Source organism: Eublepharis macularius, chromosome 13 (assembly GCF_028583425.1).
Source record: "Eublepharis macularius isolate TG4126 chromosome 13, MPM_Emac_v1.0, whole genome shotgun sequence".
Classification (NCBI taxonomy): Eukaryota; Metazoa; Chordata; class Lepidosauria; order Squamata; family Eublepharidae; genus Eublepharis; species Eublepharis macularius.
In genome coordinates this window covers 40874412-40897824 of record NC_072802.1, presented here as the reverse complement: position 1 = coordinate 40897824, position 23413 = coordinate 40874412, and the positions used below count along the sequence as shown (strand labels likewise).

At 42.2% G+C, this 23413-nt stretch overlaps 1 protein-coding gene across 1 annotated transcript in view; it reads left to right on the top strand.

Moving 5' to 3' along the window:
- The window catches only part of LOC129341612 (transmembrane 9 superfamily member 2-like), a 56700-nt gene that overhangs the window by 21088 nt on the left and 12199 nt on the right, over window positions 1–23413 (top strand). The window contains exons 9-16 of the mRNA XM_054996892.1: window positions 4888–4996; window positions 7142–7274; window positions 8869–8988; window positions 11753–11810; window positions 15157–15316; window positions 16962–17113; window positions 20929–21040; window positions 22378–22549. Coding sequence (XP_054852867.1) covers window positions 4888–4996; window positions 7142–7274; window positions 8869–8988; window positions 11753–11810; window positions 15157–15316; window positions 16962–17113; window positions 20929–21040; window positions 22378–22549 — 1016 coding nt within the window. The remainder of the gene's footprint in view (window positions 1–4887; window positions 4997–7141; window positions 7275–8868; window positions 8989–11752; window positions 11811–15156; window positions 15317–16961; window positions 17114–20928; window positions 21041–22377; window positions 22550–23413) is intronic.

The window sequence follows — 23413 nt, the reverse complement described above, 5'->3', positions numbered from 1 at the left end:
TGAGATAGAAGCAGGCTTCCTGTATCTCCCTGACCACCTCCTCCGCATAAAAGGCCAGTTCCTCATAAAAAAGTGTACTCTATAAAATATAATTTGTACTGCATTTCCCTCCACTGCGAAAAAGAGCAATGGTGAAGGCATGCATGTTCCTGCCACCAATCTCTCCCTCCTGCCCAAATTACAAAATGCTGGAGCTTTACACCTTATGAGAAAAAAGGCCCACCTCTCACTTGACGATTAATCAATTCGAGGCTCCCATGGGTTGCCCCCCTGGAAGGCAGGTTGTGTTGTAGAGGGTCGGTTTCCCTGCTCCACTCCCATGGGATTCATGGCCAAATGAGTGGTTTGAGTCTGGTCTCCTGTCCCTGGGCATGGGATTCCTAGCCTGGTGTGTGTTAAGAGGTGCATGCTTTGGCGAGTCTGCTGTCAAAGGGGACGGGAACTGATGGCTGCCTCCGATCCATTTTCAATGATCTAGTGATTGTGAAGGCACTTTTCCCCATAAGATGCAATGTTCCAGCGTTCTGTGCTGTGGGAAGTAGTGGGGTGGTGCGAGATTCCCTACCAAGGAAGGCAGGGAGAGCCTCCGGTGCTTTTTGAAGGGATTCCCTGCCAAGCAAAGGGTGGGGCCATCTCCAATGTTTGTTGAAAGTATTCCTTGTCAAGCAAGGGGGTGGGGCTGTCTCCAGTGCTTGTTGAAGCTATTCCCTAAGAAGCAAGGGGGTAGTGGTGCAGTCTTTGGTGCTTGTTATTTAATGCTTGGTTGCTTCCTGCATAGTGAGAGGACTGCTCCATAGTAAAAGTGTATCTTCGAGCCGTACTCATGGTTTCAAAGGCAAAACCATCACATTTATTTTCAACAGCAGAATCAAAGAAAGCCAACTGTAGCTACCCACTTTCCCCACAGAAACATCATTGCATGTTCAAAAATACATAAACCTCGATAGTGCATCATTAACATTCCTTCCTTCTTCCAACTGTGGAGTTTACAGAGCATGAGCAGTGGCTCTGGTGGTAGGCATTCCTGCAGCACTGGGTGTCCTTTTCTCTCACACATATTCTACAAGATCACACAGGTTGTAATTATACTGGTGATGTTTTTCTCAGAGATGGTCAGCCAGAATGAGAGATAATGCCACCTTGCTTTCAAATGACCAGTCTACTACATTCAATGCCCTACTCAATGTTGAGTCAAATTTCCTCTTCTGGGGGTTCGTTGGCCACCCATATGGCTTCATCAGCCATTTTCACATTGGGTAGGTGGCTTTGGAAACAATGAGTGGAGGTATGTTGACTTCCCCCCAGGTCAATGTGGGGTTTCTTGGAAAAAAACCACCAGCGTTCATTGCAGTACAAATGATGAAGTTGGCAAAGATGAAGGTATCATGGTTCCTGCCACTATTCCTGTGTTGTCAGCAGTTCTCTGAAAAAGTATAGAGTAGGCTTTTTTCTCTATTATTTGACTTGTCATCTCTTCCTGACAACCTGGTCATTGCTAACACATACTTCAGGCAACCAAAAAGACGATTGTATACATGGAAGTCATTGGGTGACCAATACAGGAACCAAATAGATTACATAATTGAAAGCAGAAGATGGAGAAGCTCTGTTCTCTCTGCTAAAACAAAACCAGGAGCTGATTGGGATATGGAACATGAGTTGCTAATATCGAAAATTAGAATAAAGCTGAAGAGAAACACTAAAAGAATCATAGTACCAAAATACAATCTAAATAATATTCCTAAAAATGTAAAGACCAGGTAAGGAACAGATTTGCAGTTTTAAGTTTAATTGTTCGCAAGCCAGAACAACTATGGGCTGAAACCAGAGATATTATCAAAGAAGAATGTGCAAAGACTATTGCTGTAGCCAAAAGAAAGGAGAAGCCTAAATGGATGTCTGAGGAAACTTAAAATTGCTAAAGATGTCTTGCACCCAGAGACAAAGAAATCTATTATAATAACCAGTGCAAAGAAATAGAACACAACAACAAAAAAGAAAGAACAAGGATCCAAAAGATCCGAGAAAACAAAGGGAAATTCAAGCCATGGCTTGGGATGCTAAAAGATCAACACGGGAATACAGTATCTGATCAGAACAAAATAAAGATAGAAAAAATACACAAAGAATTCTACAAAAGAGATGGAAGGATGACAGATACCTTTGACAAAGAAGCAGTTCTTTCTCTGGTCCGGCAGCTTGGTATATTTAATGCTGCCAGCCCCGCTCCTCTGCACTTCGCCCTTGGTGGCGGAAGCCCACTCACCTCTCCCTATCTTGCATGTTAGTTGTTCCTTTGTCACAACTGTGTCTGCGGTTTGTCATTGTATTGGATCCCTTTTGGGGGAGCAAGGCCTGCATGCCCAGGTTCCCTTAAGGGGATTCCCATAAGGAATCTTGGGAGTGAGGTATGGAGGTGCCTGCCCAGCTCAGGGGCTGCCGGGGCATACTCACTTCCAGGTGGCAGGGGAGTCACAGAGGAGTGTATACCCAAGTGATCTCCTGCTTTAATGCCACTCGTTGGTTCCCCCCCCTCAGCTGCGGTCTGGGGAGGGCTGAGAGTCATTGGCTGGCAAGCGGGTAAGCCAATGTTTTGGGATCCAACCCATATGCATCACCAATGCTCTTTCATGCTGTATTTAATAAAGTTGTGGCCAATTTTCATTCCAGCTACTGTGTGGGTCTGAGTTTGTTGCCTTGTCTCCTTTCCTTCCTCGCCCTCAGCATAGGCTACAAATGGGGGTGCCACAACATCTGATTGTTTTGATGTGCAACCTGTACTCTGGACAAGAGGCTACTGTTAGGACAGAATATCAGGAAACAGAATGGCTTCCATATTATTTCCCTACCTGTTCAACCTCTATACAGAGTATATCTTAAGGAAAGCTGGATTAGATCTAGAAGACAGTGGAGTGAAAATGGGTGGAAGGAATGTTAACAATTTGAGATATGCAGATGACGCCATGTTACTGGCAGAAAATAGTGAAGACTTGAAACGACTACTGGTGAAGGTTAAAGGAGAAAGCGTCAAAGCACGATTACAGCTGAACATCAAGAAGACAAAAGTAATGACTACTGAGGAAATTGAAATTGTTTTAAGATTTTCTATTCCTTGGCTCAGTCATCAACCAAAAGGAGACTGCAACCAAGAAATCAGACTAAGATTGACATTTGGAAGAACAGCTGTGAGGGAACTAGAAAAGATCCTTAAAGATAATGTCTCTCTGGGAACCAAGATCAAGATAATCCAAACAATAGTATTCTCCATTACAATATATGGATGTGAATATTGGACAGTGAAGAAAGCTGACAGGAAGAAAATTGATTCGTTTGAAATGTGGAGCTGGAGGAGAGTTTTGAAGATACCATAGACAGCCAAAAAGACAAATAAGTGGGTACTAGATCAAATCAAGCCTGAATTCTCCCTAGAATCTAAAATGACAAAACTGAGGCTATCATACTTTGGTCACATCACAAGAAGCCAAGATTATCTGGAAAAATCAATAATGCTTGGAAAGTGGAAGGCAGTAGGAAAAAAGGAAGACCTAAAATGAGATGACTTGATTCAATAAAAGAAGCCGCATCCTCCATTTTGCAAGATCTGTGCAAGTCTGTTAATGATAGGACATTTCGGAGGTCTTTCATTCAACTTGCCATAGGTTGGAGGCAATTTGATGGCTCATAACATACACACGTTCTTCCCTTAGGTCTCCTAATCAGAATGTAGGTTCTGTCCACTCCCCCTATGCAATGTGGCAAGCCCTGTTGGTGGAAGCTGTCCATTATCTAGGAGGAGATAAACAAAAATAGGTTAAGTGAATAAAAATGTGCATACTGGGTATTTATGTAAGACTTCTAAAACAAGTAACTCCAGCACTGCAACACTGGTCATATTTTCTAAAATTTTACAAAAATTCTCAGAGATCCTTCAAATATCATGCAGGACCAGTGGTTCACAAAATAGGTTCATAGTAGTAGCTGGGTACATTTGACAGCAGCGCAACAGGAGATGGAAAACATGAGAGGAACGGCAAGTTTTGGCGCAGCATGAAACATTTTTTCAGATTGCTGTAAGGAAATAGTGGTGTTATTTAGCTTGCCAACTTCATTTCTAGGCAGACAGTTTTCCCCCTCAGGTCCATCTTCATGGCAAAACAGCCCTCCAATACTATTTCAGCCACTCACACCTACTCAAAATTGTTTGACACACTCATGGTAGCAGTTGCAATTGGTGAGGTCAATAGCAACGCCCTTCACCACTGGGATGGACTGCTGCATGTTGGTTGGCTGGAACCCCCGCATAAGGTGACTCCAAACAGGTTCATCTCAAGATATCTGGAAAGAAAAATCAGGCACAAAATTGGTTTGGCATTGTGCGGTGCTGATACAGTACAGTACCAGCACAGATAATCAGAAGTGCCAATTTAAGTGTGCCATGTGGAAAACACCTAAGTTTAAAGTATGTTTGTATGTCTTGAGATCAGTATGCATTAAGAAGCTGATAGCTATGGAAGCTGCTGCTGAGCTATTAATGAGCATTAATTAATTTCTGATGGAAGTACATACATTTAATTTGGTACACCCACATGAAATTCTTTAACATTAGACAATCTAGAACAGCACTGTAGGTTTTCAAGGCTTGGGCACAGTGCTTCTCTAATACCGGCTGTGAAATATTCATGTTATTTTAGATCAGAGCATCATGATCCTTCTTCAGTTCAGTATCTTCTTTGATTACTAAATTCCTAAGGGTATGATTGCAGCTTATCTCATTCTCTGTACTGGAACATTTAATTTTGCTCACTGTATACTTTAAATGTGTGTTGAGTATTCACTAGAGTTTGGAAAGAGCCTGTATTAAAATTTTAAATTCTTCTTCCGGTACAGCATAATGAATTCTCTTGTGATAGTTCTCTTCTTATCTGGAATGGTGGCCATGATCCTTCTGAGGACGCTTCATAAAGATATTGCAAGATACAACCAAATGGACTCCTCTGTAAGTAAGACGTAGTTCCTGAAATTGGGAATGGATCCATACAAGCACAGTGGTGCTTTAAGACAGAGAGGGGACTCCTAAATAAGTTTATAAATACTGAAGGGTAGTGTAGCAGTTTCCTTCAGCACTAAGGAAGGTATGCAGTTCCCTCTCTTGGAATACTCGAAAGGAAATTGTGGACATTTGGCTTCTCATTTAAGATTGAACAGTTATCTCCTGAGAGGAGATAGGTAGGTGATCACACCTTCCACAGTGACAATTTGTGCTGGCCTTTGGAGGCCTGCCCCATACTTTCAGGATTATGTTTCTAAAGACATGTTTGCTTTGTGAAACTTTCCATTTCCTCTTGCCAGGATGCTCACTAGATAGCTACAGGTGGTCTGCATGGCAAACAGTTTCTGTGGTTGCCTTCATGAAGAGCTTTTAAAACTTTAACCAAATAGGCAGAGTTTGCTTAGCTAATTAAAACAAAAGTCTGCAAAATGCAGACTTCATCAACTGTCATTTGGAACTAATGAAAGGGCTTACAAAAATCCTGGTTCCCCAAGGTGAGGAGTGCCTTGGTTAATATGAAACAAATCAAGAGCTCAGCTTTCATGGCTTGTTTAGAGAATTTGATTCCCCCCTCCCTCGATCAAATACTATCAGGCTTTGAAGAGAAAAGAATTTGGGACTGGAACGTACTGCCGTGTTTCTAGAGAAAATTATTTGCTCAACTGTCTCGTCACATGGTGAATTTAATTTGGCAAACATCTCTGGATGTGCCATCAAGAGTATTAACATCCTAAATATAGCAAATTGATGATCTCTGTTATTTTTTCCCATCTGCTACAAAAGCACTCATTGCAAATAGTTTAGTAGAATGATGGGAGCTACGTCAATGGTACTAGAAGGTCCCAGACTCATGCCCGTAGAGTGCCCTGCCTCCAAGGACAGAAGTAGTACTAGAGGCAGATTTCCCAGAGTTAATGATGATGCAGGAACTGGAGTACTGTAGGAAAGGAGCGACTTTCAAGCTGTATTTCCATAAGGGATGTGAACAGTATCAGTAATGGTAGTGGTGGGGGGAGCTGTACTTCTGTTCCTCTCTATTCCATTCCATTCCTGCCAACCCAGTAGAGTGGGAGGTGTTGGAAAGTGGGTTCATGATGAGTTTCTTACAGGACCCTCAAGCATGGGGAAGATGGGGTAATACTAATGACTGATGTTAATCTATGCCCCCTTTTCAAACTGACCCTCCATGAACTAAACTGTTCGTTACAGATTACTTTGTTGCTCTTCGATTCCATATGGAAAGATGCCCTTGGATTCAGAGAGCAGTGTAGTCTTTCTGGTTAATTCCCCTCCCCCCTTTTTACAGTGTTGAGTTTTAAGAGTGTCCATACATCTCACTCCCCTATCTAACAAGACTTACATGGATGTTGACTTACTAGAAAGGTAGGAGTACGCCATGTTTTGGGTGCATGTGTGTGTGTTTTAGGTACGTGTATACCCAAGCCCTTTCCATTATACCATGCCCTGCCTTGTAGAATTCTCCTTCCTTAGAGACCTACCACAATCTGAGTCTGTGTGTTTTCCAATATCACTGTAATACCTTTTCTCAGCTGGCTTTTGGTAACTGAGCGATGATTGAATTTTAATATGAAATGGAATTTTATATTATGTACTTTGTTCTGTTGGCTTTATTGTGATAAAAATTATAAGGGTGTGGAAAAAATGACAGGAAGACACCTGATGGAACCTGTGCTTTGATTTGTGTTGTCTTTTCCTCCCTTGCTATTGAATTTGAAACTAGCTTGCTGGCTGTAGAAGACAAAAGGCAGATAAATGTGCTAAGGGCTTGTGATACAGCTTAAATTAAACGCAATCTATTGTTTAATATCAATTAATGTTGCGTACTCTAGCTAAGTATGTTAATGTTTGTTTCCCCTTCTTCAGATAAGCATTTCTTAATAAATCTGCATCCTCCACCCCCGACTAGCAGTCCATTAGGGAGCTGTAAAATCAGCAAGTAACGAAGCTGATGCAATTAGTCCCCTTCAGGAACAAAACCAAAAGATAATCATGCTAGGAAAGTGAATTTCACATCTAGCTTGTACTAATTCACTGTTGCATGATGTATGCCTAATAAAGATGTGATTGTAGGAAGATGCCCAGGAGGAATTTGGGTGGAAGCTGGTCCATGGAGACGTATTCAGGCCTCCCAGGAAGGGCATGCTGCTGTCTGTCTTCTTGGGCCAGGGGACGCAGATTTTCATAATGACGTTTATTACCTTGTGTAAGTAGCACTAGATTGACTAGAATTGTGATTTATACAGGCCTAATAATGTACTTGGAACTTTACAGCATAAACAAACAGATCTCTGCCCCAAGGAATGTATAATCTTTAGGTGTGACAATAAAGAGATGGAAGGAGTGTTGATCACATCAGATGAGTGACAGCCATATGTAGAATGGTAATGTAATAATACTAGGCTTTTATAATGTGGGGTTGGGGGCTTTGTAAATTACAGCTGTTCCATTTTGGGCATAAAGTATAAACTGGTTCAAAGTATTGATGTTCCTTTTCTTTTTCTAGAAATAAATTAATAACTTTATGGGCCATCTGTTGAGGTCCCTTCTTATCTCAGCATTTAATGTTGAACATATATATAACATAACTGAACAGCCTCAAGAGTAGGTGGGAGCTGTGTGTTTCTAAAACAGTGCTTTTCAGACTGTGTTCTGGAAAACCAAGACTTCCTTAGGTATTTGACAAGTTTCCCTCAATTAGAAGATCAGTCTTGGTAGACAAGCTTCCTCAAAAGACTGGATCAATACTGTTATTCACAGTGACCAACTTCAAGGGAAGTGTGTGGCTGTGTTCTGGGTCACACACTCTGTTGAGACAGGGGCAGCAGTGAGATGCAACAGGCCCTGGGCTGTGGAACTCCCTGCAATGTGGGCTTCTCTGGCAAGTGTGAAAATGGTTTTCTGGTAGTTGAGAGCTACTTAGGCTGGTGAAAAGGATATATATCTGAATTCGTATTGTTGTGGCTGTTGCATGGATGTGCTGGTTTACATAATGCTGGTCATGCACACATGGATTGTTCATTCTGACGAAAGCTCCATAGCTGTTGTGCTGCACTGGCTGTCACAGCAGCAGTGAGGAAATCATACAAACACACAGCCTTGTGGAAAACACCATTGTCAAATGTGTATAGTGCAAGGAACATCCTGCTTTGAGAAGTTTACACACTATATTTATTTATTTTATTTATATTTAATTTATATTCCGCCCTCCCCACATCAGCAGGCTCAGGGCAGATCACAACCAAGTTTAAAAACATATTTCATCATATATACAATTTAAAATCATAAAACATCCCAATACATAGATTAAAATACATGTAAACATATTCACACACACACACATATATGTGTATGTATGTATGTAAACACAGCGGTACATAATCCAGACGACCCCCTATTTAGCCATCTTCAGAGTATTTTGCCAGGGATGTATGAGAGATGGAGGTGTCACTAGTAGGGAGGGCATATACTGTGCTCCCCCAGCTAGGGGGCACCGCCCGGCATCAACCATATGCCTGGCGGAACAGCTCCGTCTTACAGGCCGGGCGAAATGCTAATAAATCTCGCCTGGCCCTGGTCTCATTGGACAGAGCATTCCACCAGGCTGGGGCTAGGACTGAAAAAGCCCTGGCTGATGCCAGGCGGGCCTCCCTAGGGCCAGGAATCTTTAATTTTGATATAGGAGAAATGGAGAAGGGAGGGAAGGGAGGGTCAGGCCGTGTGAACTGCAAAGAATGTAACAGTGTGTTGGCAGATGTCGTATTCCAAATCTTGCTATGCTTTGTTTTCACACTTTCCAGTCTTTGCCTGCCTTGGATGTCTTTCGCCAGCCAACAGAGGGGCCTTGATGACCTGTGCGGTTGTGCTCTGGGTTTTGCTGGGGACTCCTGCAGGCTATGTATCTGCTCGAATGTATAAAAGTAAGTGCAAAAACCTTCTTAATAGAAGGCATCCTACTTGCAGCCTATGTTGAGGGCGGGGAAGAGGGATGACGCAAGGTGAACAAACACAGACCCACATGCTTAGCTGGAGAGAAAATATGGCCACAACTTTATTAAAATGCAGCCCGAAAGGAGCGTTGGTGATGCATATGGATCAGATCCCAAACACTGACTGACCTGCCTGCCAGCCGATGACCCCTCACCCACCAAGGAGTGACATTAAGGGGGAGATCACCTGGGTGTACACCCCTGTGTGATTCCCCTGCCACTTGGGAGTGAGAATGCCCTGGAAGGCCCTGAGCTGGGCATGCATCTCCATCACTCACTCCTAAAATTCCTTATGGGAAACCCCTTAAAGGGAGCCTGGGCATGCAGGCCCTGCCTCACCCCATAAGAGATCTAATCCAATGACAAACTGCCAGACAAAGTTGTGACAGACGAAACAACGAGCACATAATACAAAAGGGGGAGAGGTGGGTGGGTCTTCACCACCCAAGAACAGAGTGCGTAGGTATGGGGCAGGCAGCTGAATAAATACTATGCTGCTGGGCCAAAGAAAGAACTGCCTCCCTGAGGTCTGGAGCCAGGCCCTGCCCCCCAGCAGCCTGTCCCTGGCTGCTCCTGATAGGGTGGCCGTGAATTTCAAAATGATTGGCTGTAGGCTCGCCTGGAGGATGCTGGGCAAACCCCAGACATGGCGACCGCCATGCCTCCTCACTCCTCCCCGCCGGACGGCTGCAAACTGGCCCCCAGGTGAGTCCAGTGGCCATCATTTCCAGTTGGAACTGCAAAAGTCATATTGATGTGGAGAGTCATATGTAGTATGTTGAAAATGCAGAGGAATATGTTATCATCTCAGGCTTAGGGCTGTCTGACACAACACTAGCTTTTTTCCTTATGGAAGATCAAACACACAGACACAAAGACAAACGTTGCTTGCTATAAATAAAGTACAGGTGGCTTTATTTAGAGAGCTTCCTTCAGCAAATAGGAAGTAAACAGTGGCTGTTCCTCACGCACATCAATTCTACTGTTCCACAATCACATCAGTCAGTTTTTCTGCTTAAATCATGATTGGTTTTGTGAGTTGTAAAATGTGTAATGGCTGTCTTTGGAATCATATGTCATAAAATACATGTTTCCTCATAATATCCTTGCAACAGTTTTTTTGTGCAGACCCAGAAAGTACCAACTTGAAATTGCTAACTTCTGAATTTCTATCAAGTAGCTCTTTTTCATTGATCTGAAATCAGCTTCAAGCTTATTGAACTAAAGATATGTCAGCAGCTGGTCAATTGTACTTTGCCATAGGACTGGCTGATATAAACACGGATCTGTAGATGACATGGGGTAGTGGTTCAGATCTCTATTTCTTAGTCACCTCCTGCTTTGTAGAATGCAAACTATAATGAACTTTGCCAGGGTTATCATGAGGGAAGGAAAGATAAGAGGCTGTGATACAGAGATATGATGCCCATAACAAAGCCTTTCTCCCCTCCTTTCTGCATTGTGGTCTTTAATCTGCCCCATGACCCTTTGGAAATTGCTTTGAAACACTTTTTTAAAAAAAAAACTTGTAATGAAATATTGCACTGGAGGTCAGAGAGAGAGCCTAAGTACATTTGCTTGAATATGGTAGATGATTGTGATCAGAGTATTGCCCCAGTTTTAGCTTTGGCAGAAGAATGTAACTTGTGTTCATTTCCTGGGGTTCAGTTCTATTTCAGATTCTTGTAAATAGATTAAATTCAGAGTCTAACTAGACATTACAATCTGCACAAATTCACCACAGGGACTTGGAAGCTGTACTATAGCTGTAGTGTTTCCCAACGTTTTTTCCATGGAGGAACCTTTAAAGTTAATTTTTCAAATCCCAAGGAACTCCTACCCATGAAGACATTTACAGGTCAGAAAAAGTTGATGGCAGGGAGTGCAATTCAATTACTGAAAAACTTACCGTTAAAAATTTTATTTGTAAAGAGCTGCTGAACGCACACACATATGCACGCACACTATATGTGTGCTTGTCTCTGTCAGCTTACATTGTAAGAAAAAAATGAAGCATTTTCCTGTCTTATTTTCAAATATCAAAATAAAGCAAATAAAGCTCACATCCAATGTCACATCCCTTTGGATTTTTGCACAATATTTAAACATTTTTATTTATTCATTCCACAGTTTCTTACAGAACTTCTGATGACGTCCCATGGAATCCTAATTGGAAAACTTTTCTATAGTGGCTAGTTCCTGGTGGCAACTTGTAAATAAATGTGCAGCAAGGCCCAATTCAGATCAGGACAGCAGCGGAGAAGAAGGCAGAATCAGCCCAGGGACTGTGGGTGGAACCATTATGTTCTCTAGGGAGCCAGCACGTGCAAGCATTCAGTGCACATGTTGGCTCCCAGGGGAGCAAATAACACTCTCTCATCCTGAGGTCCCCGGGCTGTTTCAGCCACTGAAAATAGCATAGGGGAGAAGGCAAGAATTCCTCTTGCTCATGGTCTCAGTCCAAACTAGGCCCTGCTGAGTGTTTACTCATGAGTTGCCATCAGGAACTAGAAGCTACAGTACAGCTGCAAGTCCCTGTGGTGAACTTCTGTAGTCTATAACATCTGTTATGCTCACAGAGGTATTTGCTGTCGTTTTTATGCAGTTTACAGTAATGTTATCAAGACTATTTTTAATGTTCCAGTTACTATAAATTTGTTGACTGTTTTTTTCCTGTATCCTCCTTGTCCCTCAGCGTTCAGAGGTGAAAAGTGGAAGACGAATGTGTTGTTGACAGCGCTGTTGTGCCCTGGGTTAGTATTCCCTTCTTCCTCTCTTGCCGTTAACATATGATGCAGCAATTTCCCACATTGCTGTCCTTGACATTTGTTTCATATGCACTTAAGGTGTCTATTACTCATCACAGCTTACAGCCAGTATTGAGGGGATGGTTAATCTAGTTATGCATGCACAAGCTTTATTTATATATGGGTGCACATAGCTGTGAGCTGTAGTGCTATATGTGACTACATTTATTGGCTACTCGCTTTCATTAGATACAAAAATTGTGTTCTGTTTACAAGCTGACCTTTGGGAAGTCTTACATTGTCACTCTTTAGAATACAATGGCTTGGGATGCATCCAGCAGGAAGTTCTGCACAATCCCTGTTGAAATGAATGAGAGCAGCGTAGGAGCAGTGTGCAAGTGTTCTTCATGGTTTGTTCAGTTTGGTTTTAAGCTCCGTGTCAGTAGCTCAACTGCAGTCCCTGTGTGGAGAAGTCTGTACAGGGCTATTCCTATAGCAGTGTGCTTCCAGTAATCTTCCATTCTTTTGTCCTTTTCTCCCCCCCCCCCCACCTTTTGACTGCCTTAAGTTACTGAAATTCAGTGGAGGAGGGGGTCTTCCTGAAGCAGAGGACATAGTTTCTCCTTTTCTTCTTCTTGCACAAGGAAAGGGATGAGTGACTAAAAGCAGCAGTTCCAAAGGCTGTAGAGAATAGGCGTGGGTGATACTGAAAGAAAAGTTAGTAGGTGGCTTGTGGTATATATAAAACTTTAATGTGCTTTGTTTACCTTAACTGTGGTTAAATGTTGCAGCTGAATATCTTAAACGTGGTCAAGTAAACTATGGTGTCATGCTCTGCTGCAAACCAGAGCATGACACCATAGTTTGGTCTGCAAACAATGGTTTGTGCTTGCTGTGTTTAAGCATTACATTTGCTAAGAGCAAACTATGTTTAAAGCAGTTTCTCCAGTTGCTTTAGAGTGTCTGCTTCTAGAGTGACAACCACGTCTTATTGGAGGGAGAAAGTGTTATTAAAGCTCACCTTTCAGGGCTGTTTGAACTCAGGTTCAAACTTGATAGAACTATTTCTTACAAAATTAACAACAAAAAGAATCAATGAACAGTGATGCTCTTGAGCAGAGTATGCTTAGGCTTGATTGATATGTGATATTGGTGAGGCAAAATAACTCAGTTGTAGGCGTCTGCCCTCGGCCAGTGTCTTGTTTAAACTGAACTGCCATGCAAAGCAGCTATACTCTAACTCTGTGTGGCACAAGTAGCTGCTTTATTCAGATAGTATCTCACTATCTTACTTTAAAACATTCTTTGCAAGTGCAACGTCATGCTAATTTGCGCCTTGGATAAACTGTGTGTTTGTGTGCGTGTGCGTGTAGGGGATAATAGCCACTGTTTTGTCTCCCGCCTCCCTTTTTTTTGCTCAGCTGTGCTCTGTTTCCTGCTGCCATCTAGAATACTATCTTGGTAGAGCACAAAATGCTGCTCTGATAGCTTAAATTCCAGTATATAAATTCCACTTCATAGAAGTGGAATGATTGCCCAGGGAAAGGGGATGGGGGAAAAGCACAAAATAAGAACAGCTGTCTTGATTATGCTGTGCTAGTTCAGCACATTTGCATAATGCCATAAACAGCCAAGGCAATTATGTCTTGTGGATTGATTTTGAGAATGTGAAGATGGGTAGATACCCTCCCCCTCCTTCTGACTTTTTGGAGGAGTAATGAATTTGATTTCTTTTTTGGAAAGAGCTTTAAAATTAAAAAGTGCCATCATTCACAATTGTTATGATTTACAGAGTGTTCATCTTGCAAGGACATTGGATGGCATTTGTGCTCTGATCAACATTCCCAAAATATTTTTGGCTAAGATCTTGGCTATGGTATATTTCTAAGGCTTCAGTGAAATTGGTTATCTGTTTTCCTTTGGTCCAGTATTGCGTAGGATGGAGCTGCTTCTGACAGCATTGTAAAATTGGTTCTGAGAATACTTACGTAATGAGTCCCAGGCTGCTGAGTGTGGCATTGCTGCCCAATGAACAGAAGGAGCGTCAGCTGCACATCAGTTGGTTTCAGAAGGGGTCACTGTTTTCAGCTGCCAGGCGATGTTCTACAGCAGTGACATTATTGCTTCTTTATAATCAATGGTGTGTGCATAGATGCTGCTTGGGGGAAATGTGCATCTTCCTGTGGTGGGCCTTTATTTGTGCATATTGATTAGGAGACAGCTTTTTAAACACCAGCAATCTAGTACATGAATTTCTTGGAAAAACCAACACCCTGAGACATTGCTGGTCCCATCCTTGCTTTTTCTATTGGACTCAGCACATGGAATCTCAGTTTACATAGGACTGAAAGTTTTGGTTGGGGTTGTGGCTTCACAGCTTAATAACTTTGATCATGTGGGGACTTTTAACATCTCAGTAAGGCTTTGTTGGTGTTTTCTACTTATGCTGGTGCCTTTCTGAAGGTGCAGGAACTTAAAAGTGGTATGTGATATCCCAGCACTGATACTATTCCAGCGTCTTGGAGATTCTAATAAGCAGCAGGTTGTACAAGACTTTAACTTATCTCACAGTAGAATTACAGGTCAATGTGGTGGACGCTCTAGCTAGAGTGTCAGATTAATACCTGGAAGACCCAGGTTCCAAACTGTACTCAGTCTCGGATTGGCCTTTCTCTCTCAGCCTAACCCACCTTACAGGATTTTAGTGAAGATAAGATGATAGAGAAAAAACTGTTGGTGCTACCCAGCTTTCTTTCAAGGAAGGGCAGGATAAAAAAATAGAAGAGTTAAACAAATCAGGTGTGTACTGTCACATGATCAACATTAAACTGACCTGCAAGGAATGCTGATGGTAGACTAAGTCTAATGTTAATGGATTTTTGGGATTGTGTCAAAGTATCCCCAAATTTCTGTCCCTAAAATTCTGGGGCTATTTTTAGTGAACTTAGAGCTATTGTTTGTTGTGCAGGGGAGATAGTAGATAGTCTAATGATGGCTTGCTTATAGTCTATTTTTGCACCAGTTCAGAATGTTGTTTCTGCTAAGATAAAAGTATTCTTTCAATGCCTGTGGCTTTTGTTAGCAAGCATCATGCTGACCTCTTACACAATTCTCGTGCAAAACTGAAATGTTACCATTGAGGGAAATTCATTATTGTCTTGATGAAGAAATTTAGGAAGGCTAAATACCAGTCATGAACATTCATGATGGTGGCAATTTCTTCTGGGCCTGAAAATTCTCATGATAGAAAAATGGTCCCACAAGCCACAGCAAACTAACTTGAGAGCTATGTGTTAACTCTAAACCTACTCCAGAATGGTTTCATGTTTTGTTTTTTTATTTCTCCCCAAAGAGTTGTTTTTGCTGACTTTTTCATCATGAATCTTATCCTTTGGGTGAAAGGGTCATCAGCTGCTATCCCTTTTGCCACGCTGGTTGCTATCCTGGCCATGTGGTTTGGAATATCTGTCCCATTAACTTTTATTGGTGCATACTTTGGATTCAAGGAGAAGGTAGGTTGGAAATACAGCTATATATTTGTTTTGTTTTTCTTTTCTAAATGAAGAACACACTTGTTCTTGGAGATGTTACAGGCTGCAGCAAGCCCTGAAGTTATAAGATATAGCTGGTGCAGCAGCAGACCCATCCAAGGAATGGTTTGGAGACTTCCATCATCTTTGCGGCTATTTCCATATGGATTATCTGTCCCAGTTTCAATCCTTTAGGGAAATGTTTTTTTTTCTGCTTCTCCACTGCATTGTGGTACATTTGTGCACCTCAAGGGGTTTCCCCAGTTTTTCTCCGATATTTCTCTGATACTTTCTTTGTCCGAAAGCTTTGGGAAAGATCTCAATAAAGGCTGGATAACTGCTGTGTGCATGGGAAAATTCATATTTTCCAGCTCACATGGCAGTCATTTCTCCTGACTCTGTCCCCACAGTAGACATTTCCTCCCCTGCCATCAGGATAGGAAGCTTTTTATTTCTTAAAGCATTGTCACTAGAATATAGTTATATTGCTATATTGGCATAACAGTAAGTACAGGGGCGGTGCCAGGGTTTCTGCTGCCCGTGGCTGCCCCTATTTGTGCGTGCACGCAGTGTGCGTGTGCCCCCAAGACTGCATAATGATATCACCACGTGATGACGTTATCATGCAGCAAAGCTGGCCCCGTTGGCTGGTGGATTGCTGGGATGGCGTGCGAAGGCTGCCTGCACTCCACATGCTGCCCCAGACACCTGCTGTGGTTGCTGCGCCCAGCCAGGGGCATGTGGCGGTGGCAGCGGCAGAGGCAGCACAGGACTGGCCAGCTGCAGCAGCTGTGGGCCAGGCACACCAGCTCCATGGCGTGCGCTTCCGCCCTGGCACCCCCTCCGGCGCCCCAGTGCCCGTGGCGCCCACCTCACCGCCTCAGTGGTGGTGCCGGCCCTAAGTAAGTATAATAGATTCTCTGAATTCTCTGCTTTTATTTTTTAAAAAAGTAAATCTCTAGCTCCTTCTCTTACAGAAATACAAGGGAAAGGGCAGGAAGAACCTATTGAGCATGTCATTAAGCTCTAAGCCTTTTAAAAAGGGGCTGGAGATTTTTTTTTAAAAAAATGAAATCTGGGAATTTAGTGAACCTGCTATACTGATAGTTATATTCTTGTGCTGTTTGTTTGTTTGTTTTTGCAAAAACTCTGGTGGCCCAAGGGAGGGGGCGGCTACTTCTGGGGGATTGGAAAAGGGAAACTGTGGGGAAACCTGCCATGTGGAAGTCTGGTAACAAGCAACGGGGACACCACAAAATCCCATCCCTGTGTGGAAGCCACCTTTACATCTCCTGCCTGCCCAGTCCTTTGGCAGTGCTGTGAAATGGGGCAGTTTAGGCTCTTTAATTGTACTTTGGGGTTCGTATGTGTGTTAAACTGTTTCAATATTATTGTAAGCTACCTTAGATACTAATATTGGTATAAAGATAGGATGTAACTGTTCCAAATTAATACATGGAAATGCATTAATATTGCAGACATAATATTCCCAAATATGGAAATAATACATTTTTGCATACTGAAAGCTATTTCTACTTTCTTTTCTCTTCCTTCTCCCTTCCCCTTTCCCTATCTTACTGCTTTGTTGGTTCATTTGTCCTTTTGATGTGTCAACGTCTCTCCATAGCCAATTGAGCACCCAGTGCGTACAAACCAGATTCCTCGACAAATCCCTGATCAATCCTTTTTCACGAAGCCTCTTCCGGGTATCATCATGGGTGGCATCTTACCCTTTGGATGTATCTTTATTCAGCTCTTTTTCATTCTGAACAGCATTTGGTAAGTGAGAAAACTTCATGTTCTGAATCAGTAATTCCCAAGCTATGTCCCAGAACACACTTGTTCGGAGGTGGCTGCCTCTCTACATAATTTAATTGCCTTGGGCTTGACTCTGTTCCATGAGTTTCTGCTGGGGCTGGGGTTGGGTAATTCCTTTTTACATACTTGCCTGCATTCTTGCACTATGTAATGATTTTTAAGTAAATGTGTGTTTCTTTAAATGCTTGGTGTGGTATAGATGAAGAGTGGGGTGTAAGAGAGGAATGAGTGAGTGATATGATTGGTTGATGACTGAGAGTGTGGGTGGAGTGAATGCAGTTTTAGACTGAGAGTGGAGAGAAAATATTCAGTCAGGGCAAGAGAGGCAAGCTGTGTGTAGCCTGAGTATTTTTAAGCAGTTCTGAGAGAAATATTTAGTCAGGAGAAAGCAGGCAAGCTGTGTGCAGCCTGAGCTTGTGTATGTTGTCTGAGAGAAATATAACCTGTGTGGAAGCCTGAACTCAGGCGAAAGCAGGCAAACTGTGTGTGCGCCTGAGAAAAGGTTTTACTTGTAACTGAGAGAGAAATTAATATCAAAAGCAGGCAAACTGTGTGTGAAGCCTGAGAGAAGATCTATGTGACAGGGTTTAAGTAAAATAACTTTAAGAATTGAGAACTACTCTTTTGAAATCATCATGTTTTAGAAATAATATGAAACTGATACGCTTCTTATACAAATAAAAGTTTACTTTGTTTTTTTTTATATCCCAGAGTATCTGTCATTCCTATATTCCATTCCTTTCCTCAGGGCCACATAATACCATGAAAAAGCCTGACCCTTGGGCACGTTACTAAAAGGAGAAATTTAAGTTATGGTTGTTGTGGGTTTTCCGGGCTGTATTGCCGTGGTCTTGGCATTGTAGTTCCTGATGTTTCGCCAGCAGCTGTGGCTGGCATCTTCAGAGGTGTAGCACCAAAAGACAGATCTCTCAGTGTCACAATGTGTCACATTGTGACACATCTCTCAGTGTCTCATTGTGACACTGAGATCTCTGTCTTTTGGTGCTACACCTCTGAAGATGCCAGCCACAGCTGCTGGCGAAACGTCAGGAACTACAATGCCAAGACCACGCCAATACAGCCCGGAAAACCCACAACAACCATCGTTCTCCGGCTGTGAAAGCCTTCGACAATACATCAAATTTAAGTTAGTTTGGAATTTAATTCCTTGTGGCAGCAATCTACCAAGAGGGGCAAGAATAAAAGGCTCAAAGACCAAATCTACCCAAGAGAAAGAAAGGAGTTGTAACACACTACTTTCTCAAAAGCAAAACACATGAAGGTGCTTCACACATTGTCAAACCACTGGTCCATCTACCTCCGTATTGTTTACTGGCAGCAGCTCTCCAGGGCTTCAGGCAGAGAAAAGTCTCGCCCAATATGTGCTGCTGGAGATGCTGTTGATTAAATCTGAGGCCTTTTGTATGCAAGGCGTGTACTTTGCCATTGAGCCACAGGTCCTCCCCTTATATGTAAAGGTATTTTGCCAGACCATGGATCCATCTAGCCCAGCATTGTTTGCTCTGACTGGCAGTGGTACTCCAGGGTCTCTGGCAGAGAAAGATCTTTCAAAACACCTGTTTACGTGATATCCAGGGAAATGCCAGGGACTGAACCTGTGACTCCATGCATTATCTGACTCATAGGTAAATGTGACAAGAAATGTTAAAAATCTTCCTTGAGAGCGAGGTCTTGTCCAATCACTCCTGATGTAGACTTGTAGCAAATTTGCATGTCCTCAATGGAAACTACCTGTTAAGTAGATCAAGATGGGTAGCCGTGTTTGTCTGTCTGTAGCAGTAGAAAAGAGACCAGTAGCACCTATAAAACTAACAAAATTTGTGGTAGGCTTTCATGAGTCACAGCTCACTTCTTCAAATACTTCTTCAGATTCAGGTATCTGGAGCAGTAAGCTATGGCTCACGGAAGTTCATATCCTACCACAAATTTTGTTAGTCTTATAGATGCTACTGGACTCTTGCTCTTTTTTACCTGTTAAATATTGATGAGAGTCCCTGCTCTGGATTAGGCCCCTTCCAGGGACTTATGCAGGAGAACAAGATATGGGTTACTGTTCTTTGAGCAGGCAGCTGTTACTTTTTTGCCATTTAAAATATATCTTTTGGAGTGCAAGAGTGAAGTTTGCCTCTGCTTCAATTCAAGGAGTAAATGTCTCTCTTAGCTATCAGAATTTTGGGAAATGCTGTTGTTTCCAGTAAGTACCATCAAGATGGCAGTGTCCAGTGTGGGGCTACAATTTATATAACACTCTAATGAGTGCTCTCTGTACTTTATACATGTTTATTCAGTAATCCCTTCAACAACAGTGGCCAGAATTATCTTCCTCCTCACTGCAGATGTGTGGTGGTGCTAGGGTTGCCACGCCTATGTTTTTCGGGGGACTCTTATTTCCACAATGGCTTGATGTCATTTCTGGGCCAAACCTGGAAATGACATTATGACGCTCTAGGATTTGGAGGAGACTATGTTGAAACCATAATTTCCACTGAATCCTAGAGCAGCATGATGTCATTTCCAGGTTCAGCCTGGATGATGTCATGGTGAGGGCAATTTTTGTGTGTGTTGTATTTCCCTCCTGCCAGCCTGCCAAGCAGATGTGGTGGTCAGGGGTTTCTGTCAGGTGGTCTCCTGCGATACTGGGAGACCTGCACAGGCAACATCAGAACATAATAAGGGCCTTACTGGATTGGCTCACCGTTCCATATCTTGTTTTCTACAATGGCCAATTGCCCTTGGAAAATTTACAAGCAGAGCACATAGGCCAGAGCTGCTGGCGTCCAGGGGTATACTGCTTCTGAACATAGAGATTTCATTAATCTTTGTGATAAATGGCCATTGAAGGACTCCATCCTCCTGTGAATTTGTCTGATTCCCTTTTAAGTGGTCTAAGCTAATGGTCATCACTACATTACATGGCACTGAGTTCTACAAGTTAGTTGTTGTGTGAAGAAATACTTTTGTTTATCCTGAATCTTGTGCCTATTCAGCTTCATTGGGTATCCCTAATGTTTTAGGAGGAGAAAAAATTCTTTCTCTGTCTACATCATACATACTCTTAAACCTTTCTTTTCTAAACTGAAAAGCCGTAAAAGTGCTTCATGAACAAGCTGAACTTGAAACAGAGGACTTCCTAGTTCATGGTTCATTTCCTTACCATCTTTGATAAACTAATTCTAAAAAAACATCTGCTCATAGCTGATGTGTGATGCACAGAGAAAGAGAATTAATCAAAAATCTGTTGCAGAGATAGATATGATGCACATAGGGGTTGAAGGACAACAGAGGATAAACCAAGTTATCAAGATTGAGCATCAAAATTTGCAAAATCACACCCTAATTGTTATGGCATTAAGTACTTCATGAAGTATGAGATACAGCCAGGTGAGAGGCCAAAATGTGCTACCTTCATATGTCTCCTTGAAACCCTAGTTTCCGCAAAACTAAAGTACATATAACTGAACTAAACCTATGTTCTTCCCATTGTTTTTGCCTCCATCTCCCTCCCTTTGCTTTGTTTAGTTTCTCATGTTGAATTTTAGATTGTAGAGTTTTTGGGACAGGGACCTATCTTTTCACACTTCAAAAAGCATCCTGCATTGCGATAGTGGCACATCAATAAAAGAGTAGCAATTCCTGTTGTACTAAGAATATCACCCATATTCCTCTTTTAAATCTTCCCAGTGATGACTCTGGATACTTGGGTGGGGTAGGGGAAACTGAGATGCATATTAACACAGTGTGTCCTCTCATTCTAGGTCCCACCAAATGTACTACATGTTTGGCTTCTTGTTCTTAGTGTTTATCATTCTTCTGATCACGTGTTCAGAGGCAACGGTCTTGCTGTGCTATTTTCATCTATGTGCTGAGGTAAACAGATGTCTCTTTTCACTGCCAAGACCAGTGTGTTGCTGGATGGATTTGCCAGCTGTTGGCTTCAAAAGAGCTGAGCCACATCTGCAAGTGACTGGTTCTCCAGTCCTGAGTCATACTGGAAAGATTTGTGGAGCCATTGCTTCCAACTGTGCAGAAGTTCACTCCTTTGATAGAAAAGTTGGTGATGCTATGCTTGGAAAGGCAGGACTTTCCTTCCTAAGTAATAAGCAGCTTGGTTGTGACCAGCTGTTGGCTGGGGGAAAGCGAGCACTTCTACGTGCTGGCAGAAGACCAAGATGCTATGGGGGAAGACAAACTGAATTTTTTCTATTTGCCATTGCCAGTGAAACAGACTGTTACTGTTTTGGAGCCAAATCAACCTCTCTTTGTACCATCAAGATGTAATTGTATCTGCATACCAGCTGGAAATGAGCCCCTGGCTGCATTTGCCATCTTTGTTTCTGAGCTAAATCACGTTGTAACAATGACTTATTGTCAAGAGCTTTGAGGGTCTCTTAGCTAACTGCTCTGCTCAGATGCAGAATGTGTGTTCAGGTTTGGTGTCCTGAGAATATCTGCTACTCCTTTAGGACAGAATGGGGTGGTCTTGATCAGGGGCCATTTCCTCACTGCTTACCTTCCCTCAGAATGACCTGGAACATCACACAAAAAACGCGGAAGATGTCGCTCAAATCTCGCGTGAGAAAATGTGATCTTCTGTGGTTTTTGTTTTTTAATTTTAATTAAAAAACATTTTTTAATTTTAGTAGAATACAGTAGTCTTTTTAGAATAATGCAAAATTTGGTGCATCCCAAAAGTCATTTTCACGAACTGACTTTCAGGAAACCTCTGTGCCTGTGCTTTCAAAACACCATCCTCTCACACAAGCTTCTCCTTTACCAGACTTTCTGCTGCATTCCAGTATTATCTTCTGTTTTTATTAAACCTTTATTAAGATCAGCTACATTGAATGAAGCTATCCAAGACCTCATCACATTCCATGCAAATATGCATTAAGATTAGGAACACATTATTTTCCCCTAGTGAATGCAGGTCAGCTACGCACCAGATTTTAAGTTCATGTTATCTATCCAAACTAAAGAGCAGCAGCTCTTAGATCAGGTGGCAATTGTTTGCACACGGGCATTAAAATGAGAAATGGCAGTCTTACTAAAATTGTTTTCCGGTAGGTCAGGGTAATCAGCAAAGGTAGGTCTGTTGAAGAATTAAAGTAAGTCCTTTGAATATGCATGTAAAGTTTTTGTAGATAACTAAGTAAAGAATAATTTTGCCTCTTAAATATTTCAACTTCTCTTGGCTTTCCTTCCAGGATTATCACTGGTGGTGGAGATCATTCTTAACCAGCAGCTTCACAGCTGTTTATCTCTTCATCTACGCAGTTCATTATTTCTTCTCAAAACTTCAGATCACAGGAACTGCCAGCACCATTTTATACTTTGGATATACCATGATCATGGTTCTGATTTTCTTCCTTTTCACTGGTGAGTCCCTAAAGGTTGAGCAAGCCAAGTTGGGAGCCTTGGCTGTATATGACCCTATGAAGGATCCTTGATCCATGTTGTTCAATATTCTGACTGGCATTCAAGGGTCTTAGGCAAGGCTCTGTCTCAGCCCTCTTACCTGAATTCTTTTGGCTGGGGATAGTAAGTGTTAAATCCGGGTCCTTCTATATATCTGCCTCTAACTATGTGCCCTTCTCCAATTTTTTAGTAATGCAATCCAACCCCCCCCCTTCTCTAGTGTGGCAGAATGTGAAGTGTGAATTTGTGACCCATTTAAAATACAAGAGCTTGTTTAGTGTTTTTCAGAGGAGTCAGCTTGCATATTCAGATATCAATAGTCAACTGAGCAGTAATCAAGTGTTGTTTCAGGTGGGTTGGTCTGCAGAATGACAAGCCAGGTTGGTTTGCAGTAGATGAGCAAGGTTCGAGTCCAGTAGCACCTTAAAGGCAAACAAGAGTTTCCAGGATATAAGTTTTTCAGAGTCAAGCTGCCTTCATTGGATAGCTTGAGTATTGAAAGTTTATACCCTGGAAATTTTTGTTGGTCTTTAAGGATCCATTGGACCTGAACCTTGCTTAGCAATTAAGTGATAAACACGTATGTGTGGACCAGTCCTGTAAAGCTGTGTGTGTGTGTAAGCAAATAGCAAGCATGACTTAATCCTACCTTTTAAAGAAAATTACAAAGCAAATATGAGAATTGGCATGTTTCCAGCAACCCCCCTGTTTTTAAGCCTCAAATAAATCCAAGTGTTAATTTTTTTAAAAAAATTGAACTAAAACAGTGTGCCTGTCTGCATTTTAGCTGAGGTTAACTGCCATTCTGCCGATTTCTCTTTGACT